The 18310-nt window shown below is 36.2% G+C and overlaps 1 protein-coding gene across 5 annotated transcripts in view; it reads right to left on the reverse strand.

Annotated features, from left to right (window-relative positions):
• Positions 1-66: 66 nt before the first annotated feature.
• The window catches only part of CERKL (ceramide kinase like), a 139106-nt gene continuing 120862 nt past the window's right edge, over positions 67-18310 (reverse strand). For 4 of the 5 annotated variants that reach the window (XM_017532754.2, XM_017532753.2, XM_017532752.2 and 1 more), the window contains 8 exons: positions 13383-13457; positions 12435-12612; positions 12298-12357; positions 11612-11637; positions 11408-11516; positions 8520-8616; positions 949-1118; positions 67-201 (listed from right to left, as the gene is read on the reverse strand). In XM_017532754.2, the coding sequence (XP_017388243.1) occupies positions 120-201; positions 949-1118; positions 8520-8616; positions 11408-11516; positions 11612-11637; positions 12298-12357; positions 12435-12612; positions 13383-13457 (797 nt within the window). In that variant the 3' untranslated portion in view covers positions 67-119. The remainder of the gene's footprint in view (positions 202-948; positions 1119-8519; positions 8617-11407; positions 11517-11611; positions 11638-12297; positions 12358-12434; positions 12613-13382; positions 13458-18310) is intronic. The other variant, XM_037740048.1, reaches the window with a different exon arrangement.

The following is an 18310-nucleotide window of genomic DNA, read 5'->3' on the forward strand; positions in this document are numbered from 1 at the left end:
GATCTGAGGTGGAACAGTTTCATACTGAAACCATTCCCTGGTATCAAAAAGGGTGAGGACCACAGGTTTAAAGAATGGCCATATTTCTTGATATTAAACTTCTAGTTTGCACGTTACCTTTAGAAACAATTACAGGTGACTTTGGAATCATTTACTTCTTCCATGCTTCCTCCATAAAGACTGATAAGTCTTGGATGCAATCTATAAAGAAAATATGTATAATTCATTATTTCATCAACTTATTTGTTATACTATGCCAAATACAAATTGATAAAAAACATAGAATTCATGACAGAGCTGTAATCTAGAAAACTGAGAGGCTCTAATAAATCAACAGCAGTAATTACTTTAAAGCGTCCTTAGCTGACTTCCTTGATTGTCTAATGTTCTCCACTGCCTCTGTAAAATAATACCTACCAAGGATGAGTCTGCAGGTTCCTAAACCTGTTTATACCAGTTGCTCATTAATATGTAAAACTGTTCCTATGTAAGGGAAGTTGAATTCTTCATAAACACCTAATAAAAGCAAATTTCTGAACAAAAAGTGTTACAGTAATTGAGTGAGAGGAAACTACAAGACTGAAGGATTAAAATCTAACACTCTACTAAGATGGCTCCACTAAAAGGTTTAAGATCTTGATTCATTTTTAAAAATCTAAAATGGAAGTTACAGACATTATAGTTTATGTACAATAAAAAGTCAGAAAGCCAATTTAGAGACACATAATCAAAACAAATGCCTTGGCTCTACATGACAATTGGTGAATAAATGTAAAGTTACTTTTTTTAATTGAAATTTGTGCATGTCTCTTTTTATGCTTCCCTGATCTTCTGATGTTTTAAAAAACCAACCAACTGCCTGCTTTGATAATTGAGGAGAGCTTTCATTGTACCAAACGATTTACGTTTACTGGTTGACATATAAAGCAGTGAAATAATTAGACTTACCTAATATGGACCTCTGATGAAACTTCCATTAAATCGCCATCTACATTCCAAGGGAACCCATTTTCTGAAGCAGTTTCATCCTCCTCCTCTGGATTATATCCACTGGTATTGTTTCTTGGATGAACTTTTACTTCCTCAACAGTGTAAGTCTCAACAAATGGAAAATTAAACTAAAAATAAATACAAATAATCATGATACTTGCTTTATCTCTAGCTACTAAGACAAATCGAAGCTCACTGCACCCTCTCTCACAAATAAATATGAACATGCATGCTGACATTTTTATAGCTTTGAGACTATGAACAGGGATCTCTACTTTCTTTGAAAGAACGAATCTCTTATCCGAAGTCTTTTGGCTTCTTTTAGATCTAGCATCTAGAAATCTTTTATGACAAGTATTTGTCAGAAAACAAGATTTGTCTTCCAAAAAAAGTGGAGATCTATAAGAAGTTGCATATAATAATGATATTGTAGGTTTTTCAATTAAAGATCATCTTTAATAATGGCCTGTAGATACAGAAGGCATAATCTGTAGAGTTTTCAATTTGTCAATTAGTTTAGCCAACATAAAGCAAACTAATGCAAGTTTCACACTTGGAATTTAATTTGGAAGAACGCAGGTGTAAACTTCTGAAGATGATAAAATTGGAAGTACATCTTATTTTAAAAGAGAATGGAACAGAATAGAGGCCTCGGAGGCAACACGACACATCTACAACCATCTGATCTTTGACAAAAACAAGCAATGGGGAAAGGATTCCCTGTTTAATAAATGGTGTTGTTGGGAAAACTGGCAGCCATGTGCAGAAAGCAGAAACTGGACCCCTTCCTGACACCTTACACTAAAATTAACTCCAGATGGATTAAAGACTTAAACATAAGACCTAACACCATAAAAACCGTAGAAGAAAATCTAGGCAAAACCATTCAGGACATAGGTGTAGGCAAGGACTTCATGACCAAAACACCAAAAGCATTGGCAACAAAAGCCAAAATAGGCAAGTGGGACCTAATCAAACTCCACAGCTTCTGCACAGCAAAAGAAACAGTCATTAGAGTGAATCGGCAAGCAACAGAATGTGAAAAAAGTTTTGCAATCTACCCATCTGACAAAGGGCTGATATCCAGAATCTACAAAGAACTAAAACAGATTTACAAGAGGAAAAGCAAGCTCATTCAAAAGTGGGCAAAGGATACAAACAGACACATTACAAAAGAAGACATTGATGAGACCAACAAACATATGAAAAAATGCTCATCATCACTGGTCATCAGAGAAATGCAAATCAAAACTACATTGAGATACCATCTCATGCCAGTTAGAATGGTGATCATTAAAAAATCTGGAGACAACAGATGCTAGAGAGGATGTGGAGAAATAGAAACACTTTTACACTCTTGGTGGGAGTGTAAATTACTTCAACCATTGTGGAAGACAGTGTGGCAATGCCTCAAGGACCTAGAAATAGAAATTCCATTTGACCCAGCAATCCTATTACTGGGTATATATCCAAAAGATTATAAATCATTCTACTATAATGACACATGCACACGAATGTTCGCTGCAGCACTGTTTACAATAGCAAAGACCTGGAAGCAACCCAAATGCCCATCAATGATAGACTGGACAGGGAAAATGTGGCACATATACACCATGGAATACTATGCAGCCATCAAAAACAATGAGTTCATGTCCTTTGTAGGGACATGGATGAACCTGGAAATCATCATTCTCATCAAAGTGACACAAGAACAGAAAATCAAACACCGCATGTTTTCACTCATAGGCGGGTGTTGAACAATGAGAACACATGGACACAGGGAGGGGAGCATTACACACTGGGGTCTGTCAGGGGGAAATAGGGGAGGGGGAAATAGGGGCGGGACAGCGGGGGATTGGGAGTTGGGGAGAGATAGCATGGGGAGAAATGCCAGTTATAGGTGATGGGGAAGAAGGCAGCAAATCACACTGCCATGTGTGTACCTATGTAACAATCTTGCACGTTCTTCACATGTACCGCAAAACCTAAAATGCAGTTAAAAAAAATAAAAAATAAAAGAGAAAGCCAATCAAATATGGATTTTAACAGCTGTTTACTTGGCCTATTCCTACTTAACAATGAACACAAGTTGCAAGATCACTGTTTACTTACTGATCACTATAGAATGGTGCAAGGTAAACTTCAACTTGCATTTTTTTCTTGTTTGCCTAAGGAAACTATACTGAAAAACCACTATGATTTTCTGAAACAAAATATAACCAAATCACTTTAGTGGAAATACTCATTTCAGTTTTCAGATAAATGACAGGAGATATATTCCTAATTAAATATCATCTGCATACCTTTTCCCCCTTTTCCACTTATAAACCTCAATGAAACACATAGTTTTAAAAGTTGACAGAAACCTAATATTTTTCCCAATACCCATATTTTACATATGTAGATATCAAGGTCCAACAGACTTTCCAGTTTATACTGTATAGTAAACACAGTTAAATGGTAGATGATCTGATCACATCAGCTGTTGTGACTGAGGTACTGAATTAGAGGGCCCCAAGCAAAACTGTTTGACAATTACTGCATTAGGCCTCCCACCTCCAGTGTAAAGCAGTGGCTACATGCCTCATCCTTGTAGAATCATCTGCATAATCATTCATGTTAGAGATTGTGTTTTAAATATGTGTTAACAACTGGCTGTTATGGGCTAAATTATATTCCCCCCAAACTATGTTCAAGTCCTAACCCCTGGTAAGTGTGAATGTCACCTGTTTAGAAGTAAGGTCTTTGCAGATATATGAAGATGAAGTCATTAGGGTGGGCCCTAACCCACTATGACTGATGTCCTTAAGAGAGAAGAGTGCCAAGATGGCAGAGACTGGAGTGATGCAGCTGCAAGCCAAGCAATGCCAAGAACTGACAGACAGCCATCACCAGTAAGTCTGTTATCTTAAATCAGCAGTTGTCATGTGCACACCTCACAAAACGAAGGTCTAGCCATCCTTCAAATGCTTTAACTGTGAAGCTACAGACATTGTTAAGTGGGACTTTAGGGAGCCAACAGTTTAGCATCAAGTGTGAGGGTATGTTTGGGGCATGGGGAGGAGAAGTAAACAGTTCCAATTGTGAAACAGGGAAGTGCTGTGATGGTGCAAGCGTGTTCAATGCAGGAAACAAGCAAACAGGCTCCGGATGTTGGGAAAACTTTCCATTTGAATTGAGTGTTAAAGAACATGGAAGATTTAGCCTAGAGAAGAAAGTCTGAAGAGACAAAGCATTTACAAAATGAGAGGCATGCCATAGTCAAGCAACTACACAGAATTCAGTGTGACTCCTATGCGTGAATCATGCCCCTTGGCCCTCAAGTTCCTGTGTTGAAATCCTTACCCTCTATGCCTCCGAATGTAACTGTATTTGGAGATAAGATGTTTAAAGAGGTGATTAAGCTAAAATGATGTCTTTAGGCCCTCACCTAATGATAGGTGTCCTTATAACAAGAGGAAATTTGGACATAGAAAAAGGCATCGGGGATGCACAGAGGAAAGACCACTCACTTGTGGGTGCAGTGAGAAAGCAGCCATGTGCCAGCCAGAGAGAGAAGACTCGGGAGAAACCAAACCTGCGGCCATCATCTTGCAGCTCTGGCCTCCAGAGCCATGAAAGAAATACATTTCTGTTGTTTAAGCCATCTTTTCTGTCGTATTTGTTATGGCAACCCTAGCCAATGAATACAATGCCAAAACACTGGGAATGTGGTGGAGAGTGGTAATAAGAGGTGGGGTTGCAACACAGACAGGGACCTTAATACAAAGGCCCCGTGTTCCAGACTGAGAAAATTCCATATTGTTCTGTCAATAAGAGAAAGGCAGTGAAGAATTAAGCAGAAGAGAAATCCAATGTATGTCTTAGAAAAGTTTCTCTAAAAGGAGGTATAGAAGACAAGACCAGTGAACCTGAAGGCCAAAAGGCATCTACTGCAAGAAAGGATTAAAGTTTGAATCAAGGTGAGAGAGAAATTTTAGAAACATTTATGAAGAGACCAATAGAACAAGTTAGGGGACTGGTAGTGAGGAATGAAGAAGAGGGAGGAGTCCAGGGTGACCTGGATGGGTAGAAGCTGGTGCCACTAACCCATACAGAGCAACACAGAAGGGGCAATGGTAGGGGAAAATGTCAGCTGTGGACACGTTGGCCTCAAGGTGCCAGTGAGTTTTAGAACCTCTGTGGCATACAGGAAGCCAAAGAGGTCCTGCAGATAAGACAAGATGACAGAACCCTTGAGAGTACAGGTATTGATCGACTTACAACCTATGCAACTTATGACCATTCGACTTTACAACCACAATCACTAGCCACGACTGCTCCGCGTCTGGCAGAGCAAACGTTGCCCAGTTAGGCGTACAACGGTGCGGACCAGCTTCCGGCAGCACTACCATCTCCGCGTGCACCATTTCAACTGTACATATAGCGTACTCAACTTACGACCAAATCGTGTTACGACCAGTCTGCCGGTCCCAATCATGGTCGTAAGTCGAGCACTAGCTGTACATGATGCTTAGATAGTTCAAAAGTGAGGGGCAATGAGACCATCCAGGAGAGGGTATCCTGAGAAGACAAGGGGGCTGCAAACAAATCCCTGGGAAGCACTCACATTTAAGGTTTTAAACTCCCTACCAAAAACGGTCACAATGAAAACGAAAAGTGTGGACAGTGAGGGTGGGCAAAGCAATAGGATGGAGCGAGGACTCTGAAGGATAGTGTTCACCCTCTATCTAATTTCACACAGAGATGAAGAAGGCAGCAGGAGCCACCCCGGACATGGCGGTTTCAACCTGTTTTACAGTGTTATACAGTAACATTCACTTATTCAACCTGGTAAACATGGTTCAGAGAAACAGATGTTACCCTCCCTAAACTGAATTGCCACATTTCCCTTTCAGAATAGCAGCGCTGCTACAAATTATGCAGTAGATATGATTTTACATAGATATGTTTGTCATAATCTTACAAATATAAATTCACATTTTTAATGTCACCATGAAGGAAAGAGCCTAAATACACACATTTGTGTGGATAACTAATGAATCAAATTAACATTGCTTGAAAACAGTCTCCCTGGAAATCAATCTGATTATTCTTACTATATACACTATACAAAATATTTTAGAATTTTTATTTGCAAAAAATAAAAGCAATATGGATTTTACTTTTTGAAAGTTGATAAATCAGAGTTAAGGCTAGTGAATCTCACACGGGCAACAGTTTCTTGTATCAAAAGCAAGATATGCCTGGTAGACTATATGAGAAAATATGATATATCCTGTATAACATTATCTCTTTTAGAAGACATTTTCTTTTTTCTTTTTATTTTTTGAGACAGAGTCTCACTCTGTCACCAGGCTGGAGTACAATGGCACCATTTCTGCTCACTGCCGCCTCCACAACCCGGGTTCAGGTGATTCTCCTGCCTCTGCCTCCCAAGTAGCTAGGACTACACGCACGTGCCAGCACGTCCAGCTAATTTTTGTATTTTTTAGTAGAGACTGGGTTTCACCATGTTGACCAGGTTGTTCTCGATCTCTTGACCTCATGATCTGCCCACCTTGGTGTCCCAAAGTGCTGGGATTACAGGCATGAGCCACCGTGCCTGGCCTAGAAAACATCTTCTTATTGATACAGATTTTTGTTATTTTCTGTATATCTGTCCTTATGTTTAAGGTAATCATTGCTTTTAAAATCAGAAGAAAGGTATATTAACTTTAAAAAGAAAAAAAAAAAAAAAAGAAGGTTTACAAAAGAAACTTGCCCCATGGGCAATTTCAAAAGAGACCTTCCATAAACAATTTGTGCAACACACACCTCCCTAACATAATTTCTCAGGGATACATTAATGGGTTAATACTCACTTAAGTTCTCAAATAGGGGTATATTAATGAGGTTAATACTCACTGAACTTCTCATTTAATAGAAAAGGATTCAGAAAAAAAATTCTACGAAGGTAATGATACTTATCTCAAGGAACACGGAATTTTGAGTGCTTTAAATTATTTTCTTGTTTCTGTTTTCTGCCTTAAAAACAGCAATGAATATATACTGCTTTGGGTGTTTAAAAAATTGGCTTTAATGTTTAGAAATTTAGTAAAATATAAAAAGGTATATATTCCTTTGAAAAATAATAAATCTCCATATTCCCCCCAAACACACATAAAGTCGTTATATAGGCTCACAACCTACATTATATCTGCTGATCTACTCTGACATATAAGGAAAGTGAGACTGTATCTAATTTTTTTTTTATGATTTAAGTTCCTAAACAGCCTAGTTAGTTGTTCAATACATGAGGATCAAATAATGTTATAGACAGATCAAACTTCTTAAGAATGGCCTAAGAAAGTCTGAAATTATAATGAGGCAAAAATGGAGAGCCTTGCAATGGCTAAGGTACATAAGCAAGGTTCAGCTGCCAGTCATTGGCTGAGTTTACTCTCCTCCTCCTCCCATCTGTTCTCTCCCAACTACATCCAAGCACCATTTAAAACCTCTAAGAATGTGTGAAACTATAGGGTTTTACAACCATACCCATGTACTTCAAAGACTCACAATTTCAGAAATTCACATATTTCTAGGATCATTTTCCTAATAGGTCAAAATGTCTGCCAAAATTATATGGCTTGTAATAGTTACTGTTTGTTTCTCTTTAAAGCAAATCATTTAATTAGAAATATGTATCTTTAGGCCGGGCGCGGTGGCTCAAGCCTGTAATCCCAGCACTTTGGGAAGCCGAGGCGGGTGGATCACGAGGTCAAGAGATCGAGACCATCCTGGTCAACATGGTGAAACCCCGTCTCTACTAAAAATACAAAAAATTAGCTGGGCATGGTGGTGTGTGCCTGTAATCCCAGCTACTCAGGAGGCTGAGGCAGGAGAATTGCCTGAACCCGGGAGGCGGAGGTTGCGGTGAGCCGAGATCGCGCCATTGCACTCCAGCCTGGGTAACAAGAAGCGAAACTCCGTCTAAAAAAAAAAAAAAAAAAGAAATATATATCTTCACACATTCTCATTGTAAATAAATATCAGTATAAAAGGGTTACATTTTTAAATACATAAAATCTATTTCAATCAATGAGCATAGGCAGATATGCAAACAGATGCCAGGAAAATCTAAAGATTGTAACTTTAGAGAGTCTGCCGCCATAATATCAAGAAGGCTAAACTCTCAAATTTCACTTTTCATTCTGAAGAATGGCCTGAGTATGTAATTTTATCCATAATTTATTTCACATTGCAACATAACACTACATTTTCAATTTTATCTTTGTGGTTACATATACATCACCACTAACATAACCACTAACGCATCGTTCGTAAAGGGGCAATCCATATTAGTACCGGTATATGCTTTTCAAAATTTGGATGAAACAGATCAGAAAAAAAGATTAATATATTCAGCAGAAAATAAGGTCTTCTTATGAGGCAGGACTCGATGTCAACTCTTGCAGCATCTCTCTCTCTCTCCCCCCCCCCCATGATTAATAGCTTTGCGAATAAGTAACAAAAAGAATTTACTATACCTGATTTTTTACACTGGCATATCTTTTCAGGTGTTTTATAAATTCTGACCGAGAAGTGTTTTGGGCAATTATAAGAGCCATACTTCCATTATTTAACCTGAAATTAAATGTTTGTATTAGACAATAAGAAGTTTAATAAGATAGTATACCAAAAATTATGACGTACTGTTTCTTATATAAAAGTACTGGACAGGATAGATAAATCATCACCATGTTTCATTTACCTGAAATTCATAAACTGTATCTTGCTATTATTTTTTAAATGATGCAGCCTTTCAAATGAGTTTTATTAAATCACTGGCTTCCTTCTCAATACACTCCCACATTAGAGCATTTTACAAAACAAACCATCATGCATCCTACTCACATATCAAGACATAATTTAAAATTCAATGTAATTAGAAATTCTAAATATGAAACTGTTATTAAAAGATGTATTATAGAATAGTTAATATGCACAAGTGGCGTAACAAATAGCTCAACATTTTCTAAAATCTAAAGTGTGATTTAAATATTTATTTATAGACAGAAGGTCCAAATGACATAGGAAATGAAATAAATCAAAGTGGCCTTTGGATGGATGACATGGAGTGAACAAATGCTGCCACACATGTTCAGTTAAATGACTGAACATTTTAATCTTGCATAACTGTTCCAACCAGTATAAGAGACTGAAAATTCAGAGGTGTAATTTAGTGCCAAAACAGCCACTCACAAATGCATTGAGCTATAGAAGGCAGTTTGCAGAAATACATACAAATGACTTCTAGCTTGATTTCATTGCAAACATGAAGTTAATCTAAGAATAACAACAACACAAGAAAGAGCTCTTGGTATCTTATGGAAGCTCAGGTTAGAGCTATAAGGGACTTTAGAGATTATCTCATCATTCACTCATTTCACACAGAAGGAAAAGACAACTCCAAGTTTAAGTGATTTGTTCAAAGGCACACAGAGAAAAACAAAATGGTCATCAGCACCAATACTCTGCTCACTAGTCTTTCCATCGTGCCTCTTCCTCCCAATTAAAAATAAATAGCACCAAAATATTCATGGTAGCGTTACTGTGCATCCTTTATTTTTTTAATTGCATAATTTTATAAACATTAAAAGCATTATCCTATGCCTGCTTTGCAATATTTACTTAAAATAGAAACACAACTTACATGGCTGGCACTGTGTTAAATGTTTCACATATATGAACACATTGAATCTTAGAATACATAGAATATAAAAATATTAGTTCCTATCAGCAACTTGCATTGAGATATTTTAACATAAATTATTATTTATCATGGTGCAGAAAAAAGCAGAAAATGAAGTCTCCTGTTCAATCATCCTGATTCATCAGAAGTTCCATTTCTGAAAAATCTCTGGTCAACTGAGGCTTGATCTATAGGCCTTTGTAAAGATGGCATGTTGTGATTATAAACCACATAAGAAAATCTCTAATTAGTCATCCTTCTCTGAAAAATTCAACAATACCAATTAAGCCTGGAGAGTCAACAGTGGAATTCCAGTCAAGCTGAACATTTATGAGTGGCTTTGAAGGAGCTATGAATCAATTGCTCCCAGAAAAGTAGTACTATGCTCTCAAGAAGGTCCTTGAGCAAATGGGGTTAGATATCCATTGCTTGGTCAGCTAGCAAAGTCTTCAAGTTTAGTCAGGGAAACTACTTTAGGACAGCGCACAGCTATCTGGGATTTCTGAGGGTGTGTGGGGAAACTACCAGGCTCAATTTCTAAGTCACACAAGATACAAAATACTCCTGACAAGCTTTAGCACTAGATATAATTAATGAGGACCTTGCCATCCAGGTTTTCAATATCCAAGTTTGTAATTTCTCTTTTTTCTTCCCTGACTTGAGTATTTCCCTGTTTACTGACTATATTTCACAACATTCATAATCCTTTCTCCTATGCTCTACAGGATTGGATTTAGGAAAGAAATATTTTCAGCCCCATAATGGACAGCTGTTTAAGGAGAATGTGTAAGACAAAGAATGCCTATATCCTGTGGATAAAATTATACATATGTCTTATATTTCATTCAATTGAAAATGTGGGCAGGAGATTGATGTGCACTACTATTCACATTAAATAGAACTGAAATGTTTTCTTTAACTAAAAGTATCTGATATGGTTTGGCTTTGTGTCCCCATCCAAATCTCATCTTATTGCTCCTATAATTCTCATGTGTTGTGGGAGAGACACCGTGGGAGATAATTGAATCATGGGGGTGGGTCTTTTCTGTGCTGTTCTCATGATAATGAGTAAGTCTCATGAGATCCAGTGGTTTTAAAAACAGGAGTTTCCCTACACAAGCTCTCTTTTCTTATCTGCCTCCATGTGAGATGTGAGTTTCATCTTCTACCATGATTGTGGGGCCTCCCCAGCATCGTGGAACTGTAAGTCCATTAAACCTCTTTCTTTTGTAAATTACCCAGTCTTGGGTATGTCTGTATAAGCAGCATGAAAACAGACTAATGCAGTATCAAATATACATATGTGGGCTTTTCATGCTAAGGATATTTATGTTTGCATTAAAGTTGGAAAGCAAAGGCAGTCACAAAAATTCAGTATTTAATATAATGTCCTCAACAACTAAATGAATAAATCAAGCAAAGTAGGCATATGATAAAATTCTGTCAATAAAACCTAGAAAATATTATTTTATCCTCAGTGACCTTAAATAGTCAATGCTCATCTGCTAATTATTCCAGTTCAACAGTTCTTCTCAACCTACTGTGACAAATCCCTTAGAATCTCTAATATACAAAGAGAAACCACCTGTTAAGTTTCTAGCTAACCAACAGTTAGTCGGGTATACTGGAAAAAAATTGATTTATAAGAAAAGTATCAATGATTCAATAAAAATGCTTACTTACCTGGTATTTGGTGCCAAGCCTCTAGGTGCCACTGAACACAGGCAAGGAATTGCCATAATGCTGACATTCAAGAACTGACCCTGGATCATTTGCCACTGATCATTACAGTCTAAAGGTAATGGAAGTGACTGGTTATTTTCCCTCACCAGAGCAAAATGTCAACAGAACCTGGTATAGTTCTCAAGGAGATGCTTTTGGACTCACCACATTTGGGAGATCCCTGTTCCCTCCTAAAAGTAACAAAACAAAACAAACACAAAACAGGTAACACACACACACAAATCTATTAAATATGAGAAAATCAGAGAACCCATCATTACATATATTACTTTCTTAATTAGATAGTAAAACTATGTGTACAATTTTGTTGCTGCCAACATTATAATGCGTTGATTATTTTAAAGGTAAACTAGTATTATGAGGAACAATAATTTTCTATTTCTTTAAAGATTATAACCCTTTTTTAAATATAGCTTTAATATTTGTATTACACACTAGACCAAAACTCTCATGAGGGACGAAACTGTGTGTTTTGTTCATTTTTTGGTGCATTGTTGTATCCAGAGTGCCTGGCATATAGTAGTCACTCAATAAACAGTGAAAGGAAGGGGAAAGGAAAACAGAAAAGGGAAAAGGAGAGTAAAGAAAAAAAAAGGAAAAGAAAAGGAAGGAAGAAAGGAAAGAAAAAGAGGGAGGGAGGGAAAAGAGAAAAAGGCTGATGAGTGGTTGTTTGCTTACTAGGATCCGTAGGAGTCTATAATTCTATATTCCTTAGTACCGTGTTAGAAAAATAATCAAAGATCCTAAGTCTGATCAATTGTTTATGTCAGAATGTTTTATGTTTTAAAGAAAGATATAGGTTATCTGTATTACACTGAGTTTTTACTTACCTTTCTTGCACATCATCAGAGGTGTTAAATGGTAAAAATGATATTTCACAGTCTTCTGGCCTAAAATATAATGAAATTTACTATTAACAGTCATTGACTCTGGGATACAAAATTTTTGGTTTAAGAAAAAGACTTACTTAAGTTTTGCCAGTGCCTTAATGACAGCAAAATCTCTCCTTTGGTTAGGGGACATCCATCGATATTTTTCTGCCAGAGCCAAAGCTCTTCCGCCAAAGCCAAACATGGCTGAGAACCCAAAGCGAAGAAGCTTTCCAGTGGAGCTGAAGGTGCAGACATCGACCAGCTGTACATGCCCTTGAATATTATATTAAATATTAGTGAGTACAGTAGGACTTGTATCAAAACAGCAAACATAAGAGAGCATATTTATTGACTTATAGGAGAATATCTCAAGGTACTGTAGACCATGGACATCCTCACTTTCTCTTCAGCTCCCTTTACCTATAACTACATAAATTGCCATTTTTAACTTGTTCAGGTATTAGTAAAACAAGTCAGAGTAGTAAATTTTTCAGCTTATTGCTATTTCCTATAAAACATGGTCAAATAAATGAAGTTGAAGTAGATGGGCAAAGTAAACTTAGATTTAACAGTAGTTTGGCATTACATATACCTGAGCTTATACATTTTATACCAATTGGGATAATAAAATATCTACAGACACATACTGGCTGAAATTATTTTTCTGTATGTTTTTTCATTTATACCATAATCCTAGTCTTAGAGTCTTGGTAAATCCGACATCAGTGTTGGATATACTTAAGGAGTATGCATTAATTTTCTTAATCTAGTTATAAAATCATTATTTTGAGCATCACTACAATATTTTTTTCTATAGAGATTGCAGTAAAACTTCATTTACTACTCTTTACAAGGCAAGTATTTTGAAAAGATAGGCTGTCCAAATAGTAAAGCATTGCCTTTTGGTTTTTTAGTCAAACATTTCTCTACTTTCAGAGACAAAGAACCTGCCTTTCTTTAAAGTCTGATGGAAATAAGATAGCCTTCCTTACATAAATCAAAATTTGCTTTTAAAATATGAACTCCTTTGGAAGAATTCTTACCCATTATAATGTGCAATGTTGCAGTTACCACATGAGGAACTCCATGAAGAGAATGTGCCAATACATTGGTAGATCCTGCCAAAGCAATTTTAAAACATGCACTATCAGGGTAGAATGTGTTTAAATTAACATTTGCTCTTATTTTATATAGATGTCATTCTGCAATGTTGAGATGAAAAATGAAAATTTATAATCAGAAAAGTTAATGAAAATATTAGTTGAAGTTTAAGTTCTCATTCACAGTATAGATGCATATCAAATGTCTGCACAATTATTTGTTGATTGTTAACTTAGAAATTCAAAAATAGTTTATAGTATCTGCTTACAGCTTTTTTAAATTATGGATGTCTATATTCTACCTTCCAAATGCTAGCTGTATCAAAGCTCACTCCATCCAACCCTAATGAATGGGTTTTTAGCTTCTATATCAAAATGAGGATCAACAGCAAAAGGGTGCCTCTCGAGAACAGAAACAAATGCAAATATAAATAAAAAAGAAAATAACCCAAACCATAACTGAGAAAAATTACAAAATAACTATAAACTGCAAAAGATATACTCTAAATATATTTAATGAATATTAGAAGTAAGCTCTTAGCCTAATAAGAATTTCCTCTATTATCTGACAAATGTCTCCTACATTGAAGAAAAGGTTTAATTCCATGGTGTTTCCCACGTATGAAGATTCTGATTTTCATGATCATTAGAATAATTTAAGACACACCAGTATTTTCCCCACCAGTCTACGGAGGCAAAGAGCTCCCCAAGTCAGGCCCCTTTAATTTTTATGTGTGACTGAAATCTGAGATACAGGGAAAAATACCAGTTAGCCCCTCTCATTCCCAGGAGGCTAAAGAGAATTTAAAATTATTAAGAATAGAATGAATGAGGCTACAGTTTTTCTTGAATGAAAGAATATGACAAGGAAGTCCAATAATGGCTGAGAGCTGTGAAAGCATGGATGCAGTGTGTTCCAGTTATCAAGGCAAAGGCCAGTCCTCTGGATTTTGTTAATTAGAAGCATTCCTATGTGATCATATATAATTGCTTTAATTTGTCACTTTGAACTGATACATATTTGGGTTGCTAAATTGGAGAGGCTGAGGCAGCTTAGCCATTATCAACCAAGAGATCATTAAAATCATAATTTTTATTAGGTACCTATGTAAGAATTAATAAACATATTTATTATTAATAAATAAGTATAATTAAACCAGATTTCTAGTAATACCAATGCAAAGTTTATTTTAACAAATTGGCAAACTGGTTCCAACTGATTAACCAAAAGGCAAGTTATGCTGTGACCTCTGTTAGAATATGGCCTACTGTCGAGCAGGAATGACAACACTTGAGTGCTTAATAAAATGTGACTCTCATGAGTTGAGAGACAATGTCTTCTTCCTCAAAAAGACATTATACCCATTTTCACCAGTGTGAAAATGGGTATAAACTTTCCATGGTACTAAAATTGTACTGGAAGTTCTAGCCAGAGCAATTAGGCAAGAGAAAGAAATAAAAGTCTTCCAAATCATAAAGACGTAAGCTAAATTGCCTCTGTTTGTAGGCATGATCTTATTTCAGAAACTCTAAAGGATCCACGAATGAATCATCAGAGCTAGTAAACAAACTCAGTAAAGCTGCAGGACACAAAATCAACATACAAAAATCATTACTATTTCTATACACTTACAACTATCTGAAAAAGAAATCAAGAAAACAATCCCTGCACAGCAAAAGAAACTATCATCAGAGTGAACAGGCAACCTACAGAATGGAAGAAAATTTTTACAATCTTCCCATCTGACAAAGGTCCAACATCCAGAATTTACAAAGAACTTAAACGTATTTTCAAGAAATAAAACAACCTAATCAAAAAGTGGGCAAAGGGTATGAACAGACATTTCACAAAAGACGACATTTATGTGGCCAACAAACGTGAAAAAAAGCTAAATATCACTGATCATCAGAGAAATGCAAATCAAAATCACAATGATACCATCTCACGTCAGTCAGAATGGCAATTATTAAAAAGTCAGGAAACAACAGATGCTGGCAAAACTGTGGAGAAATAAGAACACTTTTACATTGTTGGTGGGAAGGTAAATAAGTTCAACCATTGTGGAAGACAGTATGGCAATCCCTCAAGGACCTAGAACCAGAAATACTATTTGACCAGCAATCCCATTACTGGATGTATATCAAAAGTTAATAAACCATTTTACAAAAAAGAAACATGCACAAATATGTTTACTGCAGCACAATTTAAAATAGCAAAGACTTGGAACCAAACTAAATGCCCATTAATGGCAGAATGAATAAAGAAAATGTGGCACATATATACCATGGAATACTATGCAGCCATATAAAAGAATTAGTTCATGTCCTTTGCAGAGATATGGATGAAGGTCTGTCATTCTCAGCAAACACAGGAACAGAAAACCAGACATCACATGTTCTCACTTTTAAATGGCAGTTGAACAATGAGAGCATATGGACACAGGGAGGGGAACATCACACACCAGAGCCTATCGGGGGGAGGGGAATGAGGGGAGGGGGATCATTAGGACAAATACCTAATGCATGTGAGGCTTAAAACCTAGATAACAGGTTGATAGGTGCAGCAAACCACCATGGCACATGTATACCTATGTAACAAACCTGCACATATATTCCAGAACTTAAAATTTAAAAATAAGGAACAAGAAATTTAACCAAAAACTTGAAAGGCCTGTACACTGAAAACTAAAAATATTGATAAAAGAAACTGAAGAAGACACAAATAAATGGAAAGATATTGTTAAAATTTTCATACCACCCAAAGAAATCTACAAATTCAATGCAATCCCTATCACAATTCCAAAGGCTTTTTTTTTTTTTTTTGGAACAGAAATGGAAAAAAAACATCTAAACTTTCCATGGAAATACAAAAAAATCCAAGAAGCCAAACCAGTATAGAGGCATTACAATACCTGACCTCAAAATATACACCAAAATAGCAATCAAAACATGGTACTAGTGTAAAAACAGACACACAGACAACTGGGACTGAATACAGATCCTGGAAATAAACCCAAGTATTTATGGTCAACTGATTTTCAACAAAAATGTCAAGAAAATTTAATTGTGAAGGGATGCTGTCTTCAATAAATGGTATTGAAAGAACTAGATAGCCATATGCAGAAAAATAAAATTAGTTTATCTCACACCATATATATATATATACACAGAGAGAGAGAGAGAGAGAGAGAGAGAGAGAGCGCTCAAAAAGCTTAAAGACAAAAATGTAAGACGTGAAACCATAAAACTACTAGAAGAAAACAGGAGAAAAGCTTCATGCCACTTATCTAGGTAATTCTTTTCTGGATTTGACTCCAAAAGCACAATCAACAAAAGTGAAAACAGACACAGAGATTACATCAAATGAAAAAGCTTCCCCACAACAAAGCAAACAATCAATAGATACAACCTATGAAATGGGAGGAAATATTTGCAAACCCCACATCTGATAAGGGTTTAATATCCAAAATATGTAAGGAACTCAGATAACTCAATAGCAAGAAAGTAAATAACCTCATTTAAAAATTAGCAAAGGCCCCGATAGTCATTTCTCCAAAGAAGACACACAAATGGCCAGCAGACATATGAAAGAATCCCCAATATCACTAATCATCAGGAAAATGCAAATTAAAACCACAATGAAATATCAACTCACAATTGTTAGAATGCTTGTTATCAAAGAGACAAAAATAAAACAAAACAAAAAAACATAGCAAATGTTAGAGGAAATGTATAGAAAAAGAAATCTTGAACACTATTGGTGGCAAAGTAAATTTGTACTGCCATTATGGAAAACAGTATGGAGGTTCTTCAAACAATTAAAATTAGAATTTTCATATGATCCAGCAATCCTACTACTGGGTATGGATCCAAAGGAAATGAAATTATTATGTCAAAAGGTATCTTCATTCCCATATTTGTTACTGTATTAATCACAATAGCCAAGATACAGAATAAATCTAAGTGTCCGTTACGAAAATGTGGTAAAGGTTGAATATCCATGATCTAAAATCCAGAAGTGTTTCAGATTTCAACTTTTCAGGTATTTGCATATACATAATGAGATATCTGGGGGGTGGAACCCAAATCTAAACATAAATTTAATTTTTATACATCTTTTACATATAGTCTGAAGATAATATTTAAATTTTCAATATTTAAAATTATTAATTCATATTGATTTATTTTGGTTGGTAATTAAATTAATATTTAATATTGTTTTTTTTTTCTTGGCTAATTTTTTTATTTTTATTTATTTATTTTTTCCCATTTATTTATTTTATTGCATTTTAGGTTTTGGGGTACATGTGAAGAACATGCAAAATTGTTGCATAGGAACACACATGGCAGTGTGATTTGCTGCCTTCCTCCCCATAACCTACATCTGGCATTTCTCCCCTTGCTATCTCACCCCCAAGTCCCACCCCCCACCGTCCCTCCCCTATTTTCCCCCAACTGACCCCAGTGTGTAGTGCTTCCCTCCCTGTGTCCACGTGTTCTCATTGTTCAACACCCGCCTATGAGTGAGAACATGCAGTGTTTGATCTTCTGCTCTTCTGTCAGTTTGCTGAGAATGATGGTTTCCAGGTTCATCCATGTCCCTACAAAGGACACAAACTCATCGTTTTTGATGGCTGCATAATATTCCATGGTGTATATGTGCCAAATTTTCCCTATCCAGTCTATCTTCGATGGGCATTTGGGTTGGTTCCAGGTCTTTGCTATTGTAAACAGTGCTGCAGTGAACATTCGTGTGCATGTGTCTTTATAGTAGAACGATTTGTAATCCTTTGGATATATACCCAGTAATGGGATTGCTGGGTCAAATGGAATTTCTATTTCTATGTCCTTGAGGAATCGCCACACTGTCT

This window comes from Cebus imitator, unplaced genomic scaffold (genome assembly GCF_001604975.1).
Source record: "Cebus imitator isolate Cc_AM_T3 unplaced genomic scaffold, Cebus_imitator-1.0 Scaffold78, whole genome shotgun sequence".
Classification (NCBI taxonomy): Eukaryota; Metazoa; Chordata; class Mammalia; order Primates; family Cebidae; genus Cebus; species Cebus imitator.